The sequence below is a fragment of the Scyliorhinus canicula genome, chromosome 2 (genome assembly GCF_902713615.1).
Source record: "Scyliorhinus canicula chromosome 2, sScyCan1.1, whole genome shotgun sequence".
Classification (NCBI taxonomy): Eukaryota; Metazoa; Chordata; class Chondrichthyes; order Carcharhiniformes; family Scyliorhinidae; genus Scyliorhinus; species Scyliorhinus canicula.
The window spans coordinates 132,971,868-132,989,576 of record NC_052147.1 but is presented as its reverse complement, the minus strand read 5'-3'; the positions used below and the strand labels follow the sequence as shown (position 1 = coordinate 132,989,576).

The window sequence follows — 17,709 nt, the reverse complement described above, 5'->3', positions numbered from 1 at the left end:
TTGTGATTTATGCACGAGGACCCCCAAATCCCTTTTTCTCCCTGCCAAAGTGCATAATTTCCTGTTTTCCGACATTATATTCCAACTGCCAAGTTTTTGCCCATTCACTTGTCTATGTCCCTCTGACGACTCTTCGTGTCACCTTCACCACTTTTTTTTGTCATTCACAAACTTGGCAATAGTGCATTCACTTTCCTTGTCATGATTATATGTTGTAAATAATTGTGGCCCCAGCATGGATCCCTATGGCACTCCATTAGTTGCAGATTGCCATCCTGAAAATGTTCCTCCTACCCCAATTCTCTGTCTTTCAGTTAGCCAATCCTCTATCCATGCTGATCTACTACCCCCAACACCATGTGCTCTTATTAAGCAGCATTTTGTGTGATACTTTATCGAATGCTTTTTAGAAGTCCAAGTATGTTACATCTACTGATTTCCACTTCATCTACACTGCTCCTTACTACCTCAAAGAATTTGAAAAGTTGAATACATTTGCATGACATACAGTATAATGTGGATAAATTTTAAGACACCCAGGGTAAGGGCACAGTCAGTTCCAGACCCACAGACCCCTGAGACCCAACATAAATGAATTAACCAATAATTTGTGTATTTTCCTGAGATCTTTAATCCTTGAGTAAGTTATAGGCACCAGATTTATAAGTAAACGATAACAAACTGTTTATTTGTAACAAGAGTAAAAGATGAACATATAATGGGACAACAGGCTACTAGTAACTACTCCCCCAAACCCCATCCTATTCTCAACACAGACAAGATAGACACATGGTAAAGGGGGTAGGAAAGGTTAAAAATTAACAGGGATTAGGAGAGATTTGAAGATCTTTGCTGCTGGGGTCGAGGTCTTTGTAGGCCTTCAGAATGCAAGGCGTTGAACCGTCGATTGGTTTGGATCTTCAAGCTGGACCACTCAGGCCAGACTCTCGGGCTGTGGGATCCCCTCTGGGGACACACCCTAACTTGTGTTCTGCTGAGTTTAAACATGGAAGATGCACTTGAGGACTGCGCTTTCTGATATGTAGTCAGCTTCAATAGATTCGCCAACAGCTTGTTTCAGTTAAATAGAATATCAGAGCTGTTTTCATGAGGCCTTCGAGTTGTCGGGTACATTTAATGGAAGAGGAATCCAGAAGTTTCCCTTCCCCAGCTCTGTCTTCAGGCTTTGTGTACTCACTAACTGCTCTGTCTACCTGAAGGGAATTCCAGCTATGATTTGAGAGTGAATTCCCCTCTTCTGGGAGAGAGTGACTCAAAAAGATTCTGTTGAGCTCTGCAAATCTCGAACAAATCTAAAAGCAAAAACAGTCACTCGCAGAACATTGAATAACCCGGAGCAATCTGCATTGAGAGTCTGCCATGTCCCAGAACTGAAAGTAGCCGATTGGGTGTCAGCCATGTCTGTCAGGACGTGTCACTACTGATGTCAGCATCTCCGGCTACCGTTTTTTAAATTAAAGATGTAGGCCCCAACAATGCTCAGGCGCAGGAATTATAATAGCCAAAAGAACAGGAATTAAAATGGAAACAAGAGTCCCACGAGGATTCATAGGAAAGTTCTTTACAGTGTGAGGTTAACCAGTTTGGTAGCAAAAACAGGAAGGCAGACTATTATCTGAAAGGCTATAGATTGATAGATGGGAATATGCCATGAGACCTGTGTGTCCTTGTACACCAGTCGTTGAAGATAAGCATGCAGGTGCAGCAGGCAGTAAAGAAAGCAAATGGTATGTTGACTTTTCTAGCAAGAGAATTTGTGTGCAGGAGCAGGGATATCTTGCTGCAGTTATACAGGGCCTTGGTAAGACGACATATGGAATATTGTGTGCAATTTTGGTCTCCTAGACTGATACCTGGGATAGTGGAACTAATGTATGAGAAGAAATGGAGTCAATTGGGATTATATTCGCTGGAGTTTAAAAGAATGAGGAGGGATCTCATAGAAACCTATAGAATTCTAACAGGGTAGATGCAGGGAGAATGCTCCCAATGGCTGGGAAGTCCAAAACCAGGGTCACAGTCTGAGGATAGGGGAAGACCATTTAGGACCGAGACGAGGAGAAATATCTTCACCCAGAGAGTGGTGAGCCCGTGGAATTCTCTACCACAGAATGCAGGCCAAACATTGCATGTTTTCAAGAAGGAGATAAATATCTTGTGGCTAAAGGGATCAAAGGATATGGGGGGGGGGGGGGGGAGAAGCGGGAACAGGTTACTGAGGTGGATAATTATTATTATCAGCCATGATCATGAGGAATGGCAGAGCAGGCTTGAAGGGTCAAACGACCTACTTAATATTTCTATGAAGCATTTTTTTAAAATTCATGGATGACCTGTAAGGGAGTAGTTCCATTATTTTGAATCAATAACAGTAAAAGAACTGCAATATATTTCTATGTCAAAACTTGCATGGGAACTTACTTACCACAGAATTCCTAACATCAAGCCTGATCTTGTAACCACAGTACTTCTGGTTCTGGTCTGGTTAAGTTTCTGGTTAATGGTAACCCATAGGATATTGATGGGGGCACATTCAATGCTGGTAATATTGTTAAATGTCAGATGAGGGTGATTAGATGGTCATTGCCTTGAATTTATGAGTTGCGAATATTATTTGCCACTTATTAGCCCAAGACTGAATGTTGTACTGGCCTTGCTGCATGTGAGCATGGACTGCCTCCTTAATCTGAGGTACTGAACATTGTACAGAGTGAGCATCCTCACTTCTGATCTTACAATGGAGGGAAGGTCATTGTTAATACTGTTGAAGGTGGTTGGGCCGAGTACACAACCTGAGGAATTTCAGCATTGATGTCCTGGAGCTGAAATAATTGACCTCCCAACAGCCACAACTATCTCCCTTTGTGCTGTGCATGTATCCAGCCAGCTGAGAGTTTCCCCTCAGATTGCCATTGACTTCAATTTTCCGAGGATTCCTTGTAAATATTCTTGGTCAAATACTGCCTTCATGTCAAGGGCAGTCGCTATCACCTCATCTCCGGAATTCAGTTATTTTGTCCATATTTGGTTTGAAGCTTTAATAATGTCTGGATTGCAGTCCTGGCAGAACCCAAATTGATCACCCTTGAGCCAGGTATTAATAAATGCCATTTTGACCACTGTTGATGCCCCCTTCCAACGCTTTGCTGACGATTGCGAATAGACATGTGCTGGTAATTTGCTGGATTATGGCCAGGGCATACTTTTCTCAGATACTAGTATTGTCTCTGTGCGAGAACAGCTTATGGGCTATTGCTAGTTCTGCTGCATTGGTAATGTTCTTGCTGCTTACCAAGCCAGGGCAACTGTAGCTGTTAGACATTGGTGTACAGAGTAATCTGATTGAGTACTTAGAATCTCAACTCCTGTGACAGATTTACATTTGTAAGTTTTGACGGTGGTAAGTAAACAGTGTACACGAGTGCTGCCAGGTTGATGTATCAAATAACTGAGTCTGCTGCAAAGTTCTGACTTGATTCTAAACTTCCACTCTGATAAACCAAAAGACACAACTTAATCCCCTGCAGCCCAAAGTGAATCGTCACTAGACCGGACAGCAGGAACCAGTAGCACCTCACAGTCGGAACAGTAAGCAATATACACTATAAAATATGAATCCTTGCTTTGGTTACCAACTAGTTAATGCGGTTGATCCCCACAAACCAAAATTTTCCCAGATTCAATACGCAAGCCAAGGTGAATTAACTGATGCAGCAACAGAGGTTCTACATTCCTGGGAAGGTACGGGTGTATTAGCCTTTTAACTGAGGTGAGCTTGGTGGCACAGTGATTAGTACTGCTGCCTCAGCGCCTGGGACCCTGGTTCAATTACAATTCTGGGTGACTGTGTGGAGTTTGCACATTCTCCCCTGTCTGCAAGGGTTTCCCCAGGGTGCTCTGGTTTCCTCCACAGTCCCAAGACGTGCCAGTTAGATGGATTGGCTATGTAATTTAGTCCTTTGTGTCCAAAGGTTAGGTGGGGTTACAGGGATAAGATGGGGGAATGGACCTAAGTAGGGTGCTCTTTTAGAGGACCGGTATAGACTCGATGGGCCAAATGGCTGTCTCCTGCACTGTAGGGATTTTATGAAGATATAGTGGAGACATCAATAACATGTTGAATGGAAAAAGTAACTCTTAGCATTGTTTTGGATAGCTGCTATAACATTTTTTTCTTTTTTCCTATTTCAGTTGGGAGAACAGCAACCAATGTCTCAATGTCAGAACAATTCAAATTATAGGTAAAAAGTACCAAAAATGTATTCAACTTGCATTTTGGCTAGTTTTTCAAGATATCAGCTACTTTAGCTGAATTGTAACCTTTTTAATTTTATGTATTTTCTTTACTAATTTCCTCCCATTTTCTCCTGAAGACACTTGCTCAGTGATAAGCAATCCAGAACACACTCTGTCCTCTGGCATTCTGCCAAGCAGTAATTTTTCCTGTATCACCCTGCATATTGAGAATTAGAAGACAGCCAATCCACGCCTGATAACATCCTGAGCCAGATTTTATCCACATAGTAGGAGTTACTAAACAACGATCAGTAAAAGTTGAAGAAATTTGTCTATATTGTTACCTTATTGGAGGTCCACTGATTTTGTATAGATGTGGAGTTACTATAAATGTATTTAGGGTATTTTAGTAAATATGTTGTTTTTTCCTTATGGGAGAAAGTCTGGGCCTATTTTTTTTTAAAGTACAAAATAGACTGTAATGGACAATCAGGAAAAGGCAATATCTAGTTTCACAATACCAAGAAGAGAGCAGAGGCAAATATCGGGGAGCCTAAAAATAAGTTGAGGGAAGAGGCTTAATATAAGTAAAAACAAAAAAAAGCAATGGCGAAAATAAAGCAGTTTAATATAAGCAAATGTACAGAACCTTTAGGTGGTGAAATTCCAGATGCATTTGTCATTATTTTCCAAAGCTGTCTAGATTTGAGAGCTACATCTTTGAATTGGAAAATTGGAAATGTCTTTCCATTATTAAGACAGTAGGGAGGGAGAGACCATGGACATGCCGGTTCAGTATTGATTTAAAGTGAAATTACTGGCACTTCATTATCAGTGACTAAATGAGTAAGCAATTGGGACAGGAATCAACTGGTCAAAGAGAGTTCACATGATTTATGGACTATAACTTACAAATCAAATTTGAGTATTTTGAAGAGGCCACTAACATGATTGATAGGGGAGTGTCTGATTTCTGTCCAGATGAACTTTCAGAGGGTATTTATTAAGGTTTCGCACAAGATCCTATTAATAAAATAAGCATAAATGATATTGGAGCCTTGGGAGTATGAGCTAATAATCGTTTGGAATGTAATAGAGCTCAAATGGGAATAAAAGAGAATGTTCATTGGTGGAATCTGACAAGTTACTTTTCCCACCCACAATTTGTACTATGTGCCATATATATCATGAAGGACTATTGTATATCCATTTTTGCAGATAACACTAACTAGCAGGAAATTACAAACCGACATCGAGAGGTTGGCCAGAATTTTACCTTGCTTGGGTGGACTTGCACCTGACTCGGAAGCATGTGAAATCCTGTGAAAAGTTGTTGGGTGCATGTCCCAACATCATCATGCACTCGCGCAATAGTTCCGTCGGCAGGCATACGTGAGAGTGGGAAACGTGCCCACCAAGCAATTTAGCCTGTTAAGGGGCCAATTGAATGCAATTTTGCATTGCCTGTCTGCTTTTAATGTTGGCAGGCGGGCAGATTGTCCAGGCGGCATTTACGTTTTAGCTTCAACCTCATCCACAACAGAATGAACTGTCTGGGCTGAAATTAAATTTCAAAAGGTGTCTGTGGACTGAGGTTTGTGTTTTGAATGTGCTGCATAGATACTCTTTGCATGGTTGTTCCATGGCAAGATATTTATTTTTACAAGTCTGCAGCAGGTGTCCCCTAAGAGAGTACATTAGAAGCACCAGTCCTCACATTCCCCTGTCTCAGCGCCTGCACTATTCCCACCTTCCACTGCAGCGCTGAGCCTTTACCAGCGTGTGTTTCACACTGTCTGCCCATTATTGACCAGCCAGTGTGAAATCGCGTTCCGGGTTGATAGCGGCCGGAAATACATTATGTGCCCATTTCCAGGCACGCCGAGTGTACACAACCGACGAACAAAAAATTCAGTCCATTAAGTGAGTGGATAAAACTGTGGTCGATAAGAGTTCAGTGCAATGAAATGCAAGTTCCTCCACTTCAAATCCAAAAAAAAAAGTCTAAATATTTTCATAATGACAAGAGATTTAAAAATTTGTGTAAGGAGCAAACGGATTTGTGTCCAGATAAATATGGCACTAAAAATTAGTTAACAGGTACAAATTCTAATGAGGCTCAAGAAAGTTGGAACATAAAGGTAATTGCATATGGAACCTCGGCCAGCCCCATAAATGAAGCGCTACCAAAAACAAATATTGGATGCTAGGTCAGCTGAAGTGTTCAAGACTGATTGACAGGATTTCATTCATTAAAGGCTACAAGAGATGTAGATCAGGTAAATAAATAGAGTTGAAGTACAACTTAAGTGGGCACAGCAGCAGAGCCTGAGGAACCACAAGAAAGAAGGTTCTACTTGATCAGAAGTAGCAGATATGTTCCCACATGTCAGAATTCTCTTCCAGAGCCATGGGCTGAGAATGGAAAAGTTTGTTCATCTTACGTGCCACCGTGACTCAGGTCTTTGAGCGCATGAGCTCTTCCATTAAGAGTGTGCCAACCTCATAGTAAGCCACATAGCAGCACTTGGAATGCATGTCGGAACAGATGCATGCCACCCAAGTTTCTGAGGCTTTGAAGGTCCCAGTAGCTCTGAATCTCTATACCTCTGGATAATTCCAGGTATTTGCTGGAGATAATCTGTAGGATTTTGGAGGAAGGGTCCGCCAGTCTGGAGGAGCTAAGGGACAGGGTAGAGCTGCCGAGGGGGAATGAGTTAAAGTATCTGCATGTTAGGAACTTTGCGCGAAAGGTCTCGAGGGGGTTTCCGGGATACACCCTGCTGGAGCGACTGCTGCTTCCGGATGTGGAAGGGGAGGGAAGAATTGGGCATATATGCAAGTGGCTGGGGAGCGGGTGGTGAAGATCAAGGAGAAACGGGAAGCGGAGTTGGGAGGGGAGATCAATTGGGGAGTATGGAGTGAGGCACTGCGTAGAGTAAATGGGACATCCTTTTGTGCAAGGATGCCTGATACTTTTAAGTAGTGTACAGTGTGCATATGACTCGGGCGAGAATGAGTGGGTTCTTTCAGGGGATAGCAGATCAGTGTGAGGTGTGGGCAGGGGCCAACGAATCTCACACATGTTTTGGGGGTTGTGAAAAATTGGGAAGATTCTGGGCGGAAGTGTTCGCGGTCTTAGCCAGGATAGTGGAGGAGGAGGTGGACCCAGACCGTTTGGTGGCGGTATGAGGTTTCGGAGAAACCAGAGCTCATGGAGAGGAGGATGGCCGATGTTGTGGCCTTCGCCTCACTGATTGCACAGTGTCGAATTTTACTGGAGTGATGTGGCATTGCTACTGGGGGTAGCAGCTTGGCTGGGTGACATATACAACTTCCTGCAGTTGGAGAAGATAAAGTGTGAGTTAAGGGGTTTGAGAAAATGTAGGGAATGTTTGTGACTGTTTGAGGAGCTGTTCGTCGCAGGGGGGAGGGGGAGGAAAAAGGGAAAAAATTTGAACAGACTGTATCGTTGATTGTTGGGAACAATGTTTCCCGGGTGTTTATTTGCTGTAACCTGTTTTGATACATGCTTGCAAAAAAAATACATTTTAAAGACATTTCCCAGTCAGCAGCTTATCGCTGCATCAATATGGTCACAAGTGCTGCTTTCAGAGGGGTTATTAATATGTGCGCTCGCATGCTGATCCGGACAGTCAGGCTGAGGGGATGTAGAATTTGGGACCACTGCTGCATTCTTCTATGTACATGAGTCAACTGCAAGCATGTTGCCATCAAGGTTCCTCCAGACAAGGAAGTAGCCTTCATCAACAGGAAAGCTTCTCCATGCTCAATGTACAACTGGTCTACTGCCACCACAGGTGGGTCCTTTAGGTCTGTGCAAGGATCCTGGGAAACTGCCATCCTGCCTACATATGAAGCTGTGCCCAGTTCGCTTTGCAGGCCTCCCCTTGTGCCTACAAGGGTGGATATTGGGTGACTAGGGCTACGCACTAACTATGTGGCTACCGGTGTCTCTGCAAAACTTGAGCACAAATGTGGAGGAGGAATACAAGAGCTGCCATACGTTAACTCATGTGATTATTGTTGTCGTGGTGCTTCTGAAGATGAATTCAGAATCCTGGATAGATCTAGTGGATCCCTTTAACCAGGGATGAGGAATTTCTGCCTTTTGGCAGAATTCCGACTTCGATTGTGAGATTTTCCCCTTTGTCACATTATTCTGACCTGTACCTCTCTCTCTACTTTGCTTCATATGTACAGTACATAATCTAGAAAGGTTATATTCTGTTGTTAGTATGGACTTCATTCCGTATTATATTCACTAACTGTAGGATGCTTATCTGCTGAGGCTGCTTTGGTGATTTGATAGAAATGCATTGGTCCACAGTCTTGATGACAATAGAAGATAAACAAAAGGAAAGCTATTTTCATCCTCTTGACGTCTAATAACCACCCATCTGAAGTGGCCCAGAGCATTTGTGTTTCACTAGATCATATAAAGTGCTATTATTTTCTGGCCCCTTCGCTATAGTGACTTTGCTGTTTTGCACTAGCAAATATATATTTTGCTTTGTCCCACAAAATATTCAGACTTTTTTTTTGCTTTCACTCATTCTCATCCCTGAATATATCCCAGCAACTGTCTTGAAAATCTTGGTAGTGGAATGTGCTCTGCACAACCTGACACCGCAAGGGGTCAAGGTTTAAAAAATGAGGATATCCTGGAGTACAATATCTCCTCCCAAGGATGGAGATATGGGACACAATTTTAGGGTCACGTTACGCTTGAGCGAGAGCACAACACTGCTGTTAGACTGCAGGAGAGGCCAAAATCGAGAACCATGCCAGGCGGCAATCGGTTTGCGATCTGCTCAGCTTGCTCCGATTGGTGTAATCAGGATCCCAATGTGGCACGGCGAGAAACCAATAATCACCACTTCAGAGAATCATAGAATTTACAGTGCAGAAAGAGACCATTCGGCCCATCGAGTCTGCACCGGCTCTTGGAAAGAGTACCCCATTTAAACCCACACCTCCGCCCTGTTATACCCCACTGTTCTAACCTGCCTGCTTACCATTGGCTGGGGACTAATGACAATCCCACAATCCTATGGGAGTATGAGCTTCCCCAATGAGGGGGGGGGGGGGGGGGGGGGCGGAGAAATCATTAGCAGACTCCCTGCATAAATGGAGCTGGCCAGTTTAGAACCAGCAGAGGAGCAAGGGAAGGTGCTGCTGCTGTTGTGTGTATATGTTATTGTAAATGAATGTTATTTCTTTGTATCCTGAAAACTCATGCTGGATTCTTTGTGGCCCTCACAAAACCCACCTAACTTTTGTTTTTGGACATTAAGGGCACTTCAACATGGCCAATCCACCTAACCTGCACATCTTTGGATAGTGGGAGGAAACCGGAGCACCAGGAGGAAACCCATGCAGACTCGGGGAGAACGTGCAGACACCGCCCAGACTGTGACCCAAACCGGGAATCGAACCTGAGACCCTGGAGCTGTAAAGCAACAGTGCTAACCACTGTGCTACCTACTGATGTACCATCAATTCGACTCAAGACACATTTAGGATCCGAACTGTGGCTTTAATCAGCTAGTTGTTAGCCCGGCGGTCAACTACAGAGAATGGCCGACTGCCGGGAACTCTGGGTACTTATACCCTGCCTCGGAGGCGGGGCCTACTTGCCTCTCGACCAATTGGAGAGCAGTCACAATGACTAGTCCCAACCATTCTGACGAGAGGCACATGACCAGCCAGAGCCAATGTGAAGCCAGTGCTCTGCACCAATGGCAGTGCTCATATCCACACCTGCCGCCCTGAACGCTATCTCCATGCAATTAATGGAAATGACTCCTATGTAACGGCCTCCCGTGATCGAAGTGCCTCACCAGCAATGGTCACCAGGCGGCAGTTAGTACACCTCCATGTGAAGCTGATGGAATGGCTGCTGTGGGGATCCGAGGAGGTGAGTAACCATCTTTGCTCCCAGGCAATGAGCCCGGGGCCACTGGTGTTGCCGTCCGGGGTGTGGGTTGCTCGCACCTGGACTTGGGGATGTGGGAGGATCTCAGCGCCCGTGCGTTTGACATGCAACCCCCTAGATCATGTGTATCCATTACAGTGGACACCTCGTTCCTGCCTGTCTGTCCCACCGGGTTAAGTGAGCGCTTCACATCTCCCAAGTGGATTCCCGTGGGTAGGCACGCCGTGTAGCATGTGGGAGTTATTGCCCAACATCCCAATCAGACCGAAATGCCTGGACACTGCAGGAAGCAACGCTATGGACGAAGTAGCCAACATCCAAACGCCCAGGGGCTTGGCCCCAGCACTGGGGACATTTCCATGACCAGAGAAGTGGTGTGTGCACGAGGCCAAGCCCAGGTAATGTTACATGCGGGTGTCTCGGGTACAGGGTCTGGGGCCCAGTGACCAGGGACCCCGCTGCGGCCGGGGGTGCATGGGCAGGATGTGTTGGATGATGGGGGGAGGGCGGAATCAATGGGGGACTCTAGGGTACCCGCATGGAAGACAGCCTGGTTGTCTCTCACCCTCTCCAAGTCCCACAGATATTACACTAGATGGATGATATCTTGGACACTGCAGAAGCTGACCTCGTGGTGCTGCTGGCAGGCCAAGCGGCTAGATGCCAGAGGAGATGGCAGCAGCGTCAACAGAGACTTGAGGCGGTGGCCCATGTGCAGTGGCTCGTCCCACACTTTGAGGACCCAGCCGCTTATCAGGTCATGGAGGGGCCCGGGGGAGACTAGCGACTGCCCACAGTTTACCTCCTTCACTGGTCTTTCGAACAGATGGACAGCATGTGCTGCAGGAGGCTCCGCCTCAAAAAGGGGACGGTGCGGCACCTGTGCCATGTCCTCACATATTGGTACCACATGGAGGAGGAGGATACCTGCCCCTAGTGGCCGTCAAGGTCACCGCAGCCCTGAACATCTATGCCTCAGGATCATTCCAGGGATTGAGCAGGGATTTGTATGGCATTTCACAAGCTACATCCTACAAGTGCATCCATCAGGTCACGGATGCCCTGTGTGCTCGGGCAACAAACTATATAAACTTTGGCCTGACCGAGGCAGCAGGATTCTCCGCCATTTCCGGGATGCCCAGGTCCAGCGGGTGATACATGGCACACATGTCGTCTTGCACGCAGCGGGACATCAGGGAGTGCCCTACATCAACAGGAAGGGGTTCCACTCGCTGAATGTCCACTCGTGTGCAACCACCACATGAGAATCTCATGTCTGTACACGCTTTCCCGGAAGTGCGCATGACATCTGCATCCTGGGGCAGTGGTGCATCCCTGGCCTCTTCAAGGCCCATCCCAGGATGGCCGGTTGGTTCTTGGGGGTTATGAGGTAACCGCTGAGGAGCTGGCCAATGACACCAGTATGGAGTCCAGTGACCGATGTGGAGACCCTGTAAAACGAGGCCCATGCGACCCTCTGGGCTGTCATTGAGCAGTTTATCGGACACCTCAAAAGGCTCCCTCTCCCTGAGGGTCACTGCGTGGTTGTGGTCTGCTGTGCCCTCCCTAACCTGGCACAACAGCCTGGTGAAATGTTGGAGGGTGAGGAACATGTGACCACCTCCAAAGAGGAGGACACGACAAACCAGGAAGGGCTGGAGGACGGGCCCGGGGAGGATCTTCAAGACCAATCGGAGGATGCAGGACAGGCAATAGCTGCGAGGATTCAGCAAACTCGGAGGGCCAGGGAGACCCTTGCCCTCACCTGCTTCAGATAGGACGTGGCCTCGCCTGTCCTCTTCCCCAATCCATTCCCCACAACCCTGCACCCTATTAAAACCTTCCAGGGTCTATGTGGCATCACCCCAGGGTGACGGGACTGTGTCAGCACTGTCAACGGTCACTGTTGGTGGCAGGGGGGTGATAACACGCTGTGCACTGGTGCTCCGTAACATATGCCAAAGTCTGAATCCTGCCTGTCTGCTGAGTGCTCGTTTACACCCATCACCTGCATGTGGTATGCCTGAGGGGTGGGTGTGGGAAGAGGCATCCAGGAACACCATGCCAGAGGAGCTGGGGCAGGATATTGGTGGTCAGCCCACATTGCCGAATGAAGTGCCAGAGGAGGCGTATTTCTGGGGTGCAAGGTGTTGTAATGCCATGCATATGTATCCCAAGCGCCCCTTGCCTCTGATGGGCCTTCCACCCCGGCCCCCCCCCCCCCCCCCCCCCAACACCACCTCTCTCAAACCTCCTCCCTCATGCCTCCAGTGACCTCCGTGATCCTCGATCTGCCTAGGCTTCTGTGCTCTACGTCTAGGTGTGGCCCCAGGATGCACATCAGAGTAGGGGCAGCCTGTTGCTTACCCCGTCCTGTGGCTTTGATGCCCCGAGCGGGGTCCCCTGTGGCTGATGGGGGTGAAGGTGCTGGTGGCTACCGTTGCCACTCAATAGGATTGGCACCCAGCGCTCCTCCTCGCGGTCAGTGCCCATAGGGCCTTGAGGGTCATCATGGGTTGGCGGGGCAGCTGGATCGAGCCACAGCTGTCCTTGCATCATTTGATCCTCCCAGCCCTGACAGCTTCCCAATTTCGGCAGCATGGTGTCGACGCCCTCAGTGATGCTCCTCAGTGGCTGGGATATGCTCTGCAGCGCCCCAGAAAAGCCCACCTATGTCAAGGACATGCACCGCAGCACCTCGGTAATGCCCACCTGAGACTAGGACATGCTCCGCAGCGCCTCATACAGGCCCACCTCGGACTGGAAACGTCCCCAGCCAGTTGGACATTCTGCTGATTAAGTCAGCCATGGCCGTCAATGACTGTGCCTCGCCTTGGACACCTCCATTCATTCTGTTGCATTGTGGGCCTCAGTTCCATGCATTGTCCACGCTATCTCCAACGTTTGTAGTCTCTGGGACTCCAATCGGCTCTGGACCTGCTGGAGTGTCGCTGGCATCTCCCTCTAAATATCAAACTGCACTCTATCGACTGCATCAGCTCTGGGTAAACCTGGTCTAGAGACTTGGCATCTGATCCCAGTTCGGTCCTGGGATCAAGCCGATCTCCGCCTGCTGTTTCATCTGGGTGTTCCTGCCTCCACCTAGTGTGCATCAGCAATTATGAGGTGCTTACCAGAATGTGCCCAGAAGCCTGACCACGGCTGTTGCCTGCCGATGTATGTATCTGCACTTAATGAGGCCCCACAGTTTTCACACCACAAATGATGGTCCTGCCGGTTGTTTCATTGGTTCCGTGCTTGCCAGATTCCTGCCAACAAGGAAGAGCAGCACTTAAACCAATCCTTTAGAGCAAACCCCACACAACTCGCAACGATGCCACCGAGGAGATCATCCCCATGATTCGGGTTGCTGACCTGGCCAGATTGTTGGACATGGTTGAGTGCGGATGGGATGCCATGTTCCTCCGAGGGGCTCGGAAGGTCAGCCACATGGCAGCCAGTGTTGTCAGGGAGGAGGTGACAGCGGCGTTAGCTTGGGAGCGTCACCAGGAGGACTGGCACCCAGTCGGCCTCTCCCACACGCACGGGTGGGTTGGCACCGCTGACCTTTAGAAGGAGCCAGAGGTGAAGATGTTCAGGGCTGAAGTGTCCTGACAATTACTGACAGGGCATGGCAACCACTGCTATAAGGTATAAGGTCCTCAGTGTTGAGTGTACAAATCTCAGTGAGCACGTGCCTGGAGAGTCATAGTTTCCTGCAGCACTAATTCTCTGACATGTCCAAAAAGCTCCACCTTCAATGATACAATCTCTGCTGAGGATATGTCCTCTGTTGTGATCCTGTCCCTCAGCCCATTCCTGTGCTCTTCTGATGCCTGAAACTCTGCCTTTTCTGCAGTAGTTGTTGTATAAAGGTGTTGGCATAGTGTGGTGAACGTATTATAGCAACTATTCACCACTGTACCACATTGTATCACGCTGTTGCCCATGTGGGCTCCACCTATGTACTACACTGATTATATCATGTTGGTGCCCTTGTAGGCTCTGCCCCTGGCTCCACTCCCTTGAGGGGAGGTATAAAGAGAAGCTGCCCTGTAGGCTGCTCTCATAGCAGAGCAGTCACAGGGAGGCACTGTTCTAGTTGATTAAAGCCACTGTTCACTTCAACTCTCTGTGTCGTGTGAATTGATGCTCGCATCACATAGTAAGGGTTAATGTGGAACTGGAGAATAGTACCGCCCGCAGTGTGATGTAAAGAGTCACATGACAGGGGACCTGCACACAGAACAAATGTTTATAACATGTCTCGACTACATGTGAAGACGTAAGCATGGAATTACATCAGAGTCTGAATAGTTGGGTCCGTGTGACATGGAAAGAAATCCAAAACTTTATTCTTTTGCCATGTTTAAAAATGGGACAATTCTGCTAATCCAAAAGGAATGCCTGGTGTAAATTCCATGGCCCCAGGACGAGGAGCTACCACCAGGAGTTCCAACAAAAGAATTCCTCGCTTAGCCTTAGGAATTTCACTAATTGCACAAAGCCCTTGTAATCCAGGAAAAGAAGAGGAAGTCCAAACGAACTGGTCCCCAACTTGAACTGTCACAAAAGTAAGAAATCTAAACTCATCATACCGGAAGATAACTCTCCTAAGGAGGAACGTGGAGTTCTGGCCAGAAGCACAGGAACTGTTCTTTCAGCTGCAGTTACTGTGAAAAGCCCCTTGTCGCCACACTCGGGCGCCAGTTCGGGTTCACGGAGGGAGAATTCAGAATGTCCAAATTACCTAACAGCACATCTTTTGGACTAGTGGGGTGAAACCGGAGCACCCGGAAGAAACGCACGCAGACACAGGGAGAACGTGCAGACTCCGCACAGACAGTGACCCAGCCGGGAATCAAACCTGCGACCCTAGAGCTGTGAAGCCACAGTGCTACCCACTGTGCTACCGTGCTGCCCTAATAGGTAGTGTTGAGGAAGCAGTGGGTCTGCAGAAGGATTTGGACGAGAGTGGGTAAAGAAGTGGCAGATGGAATGCAATTTTGAAAAGTGTGAGGTTATGCACTTTGGAGGAAGAATGAAGGCATAGACTATCTTCTTTGAGAAAAAACTTAGGAAACCAGTAGCACAAAGGAACTTGGGGTCCCAGTTCAAGATTCGCTTAACATTTACGTCCAGGTTCAGTCGGCAGTTCGGAAGGCAAATGCAATGTCAACATTCACATTGAGGGGACTAGAATACAGGAGCAGGGATGTACTTCTGAGGCTGTATAATGCTCTGCTCAGACCCCATTTGGAGTATTTGTAAGCAGTTTTAGGCCCCATATCTAAGGAAGGATGTGCTGGCCTTAGAAATGGTCCAGAGGAGATTCACCGGAATGATCCCTAGAATGAAGAGCTTGTCGTATGAGGAACGGTTGAGGACTCTGGGTCTGTACTCGTTAGAGTTTAGAAGGATGAGGGAGGATCTTATTTGAAACCTACAGGATACTGAGAGGCCTGGATAGAGTGGACATGAAGAGGATATTTCCACTTGGAGGAAAAAACAGAACCCGAGGGGATAGCTTTAGACTGAAGGATCCTTTAAAACTGAGATGAGGAGGAATTTCTTCAGACAAAGGCTGGTAAATCTGTGGAACCCTCTGCCGTAGAAGGCTATGAAGGCCAAGTCACTGAGTGCCTTTAAGACAGAGATAGATTGGTTATTGATTAATAGGGGATCAAAGGTTTTGGGGAAAAGTCCTGGAGAATGGATGAGAAACATATCAGCCATGATTGAATGGCAGAGAAGACACGATGGGCTGAATGGCCTAATTCTGCTCCTATGTCTTGTGGTCTAAGACTGTAATGAGGTCAGAAGCTGAGTGGCCTTGGTGGAGTGAATGTCAGTGGGCAGGTTATTGTTAAGCAAGTGCTGCTTGATAGCACTGCTGATAACCTTTCCATGACTTTACTGATCAAGAGTAGACTGGTGGGGTGGTAATTGGTTGGGTTGGATTTGTCCTGCTTTTTGTTTACAAGACCTACCTGGGCAATTTTCCACATTACTGGGTAGATTCCATAGCTGCACTACAACAGCTTGATTTGAGGCACGTAAGGTTCTGGAGTACAAGTGTAGTACTACTGGAATATTGTCAGGACCCAAAGCCTTTGTAGTATACAGCGCCTTTTGCCGTTTCTTGATATCATTTGTATGCGTGATGCTGGGGACTTCTGGGGGCAGATGTAATGGATAATAACTCGGCACTGGTTGTTGAAAATGCTTTCGCCTTCTCTTTTGCACTGACGTGCTAAGTTCTTCCATCACTGAGGATGGGCATATTTGTGGAGCCTCCTCCCTCCAGTGATGTGGCAGGACTGCCGATCTTGGATCTGATCGGTTGGTTGTGGAATTGCTTAGCTCTATCACTTGCTACTTATTCTATTTGGTATGCAAGTAGCCCTGTGTTGTTCCTTCAACAGGCTGACATATTTTTTAGGTATGCATGGTGCTGTGCTTGGCAGCCTCTACCCCCCCCCCCCCCCCCACCCCCCTTCCTTGCACTCAGATGGGCTTCCAATTGTGTCCGGCGTCCTTCCCCCTCCTGTTATGCCCCACGAAGCCAAGAGGCTGATCACCTACACTACTCCATTGCATGCAGATGCAGAACGTTCTTCCCACAGCCTGATGGCCTCTGTGTGATATTGGTTGAGTAACCCTCTGAACTGTCCTCCCTTTTATGCGCGCACCTAATTTTTTGGGCCAGCCAAGATTGGCTCCCTTCCGTATTGCTTCTTTGATGCGCCTGTCCCTGACCTAGCGTGCAGCTCTTGCACCCCCACCAAAATCTATGAACCACTTTACGCCTTTAATTGGAGTTGTTAGTGGACCGGGTGGGTTCTCAGCCCGGGTTCCCTCTGCCCTGATTCCCTTTGCCCTGATGAAACTCACCAGGGGTGAGAATAGCAGGAGGAAACTGACGCAGGCTTACACCACCTCATAACCTGCCTGCTTCCATTCCCAACCTCAACAGGATCTAAAAATCCATCTCCAGACCTTCATTATAGGTTATTTAGAAACTCCTAGGCCCTCGGTGGAATAAACTCTTTGGTAAACTTGTGCTTAAATGGTTTGTGGTACGTTTTCAAAGATGCTGTGCTTTCCCTAAAGTTTCTCCCCAAGGTGTTTGTATTGAAAAGTACAAATGTTCTTTTCTGTTTTTTTTTCTCTTGCCCAATTTGGAAATCAGGTCTCTTTGTCCTTGACAAATATAAACGAAGATGCTGCAGGATTTAACATCCAGAGAAAAAGGGTTTCCATGTTGGCCAAGTGAATTTAGTTGCTACTTGAGCAGATGGTCCCAAGTTCATTGTTAAGTTAGATCATCTCGGGGAGAGAATGTACAGATGGCCTCAGTTGGAAGGAAATAATCAGAAACTCCTGTCCTGATTACCGCCCAATTAACCCTTCTGTAAAATGCCCTGGGTGCATGTTAGGCAAGGACTGCGATGCAATACCAGGACTTTTATAAGGATCATACAACTGTTATT

The 17,709-nt window shown here is 47.2% G+C and overlaps 1 protein-coding gene across 1 annotated transcript in view; it reads left to right on the top strand.

The window, feature by feature from the left end:
• rbm44 (RNA binding motif protein 44) overlaps positions 1-17,709 on the top strand; it is a 220,970-nt gene that overhangs the window by 121,688 nt on the left and 81,573 nt on the right. Inside the window, exon 8 of the mRNA XM_038787013.1 lies at positions 4,213-4,262. Within this exon, the coding sequence (XP_038642941.1) occupies positions 4,213-4,262 (50 nt within the window). The remainder of the gene's footprint in view (positions 1-4,212; positions 4,263-17,709) is intronic.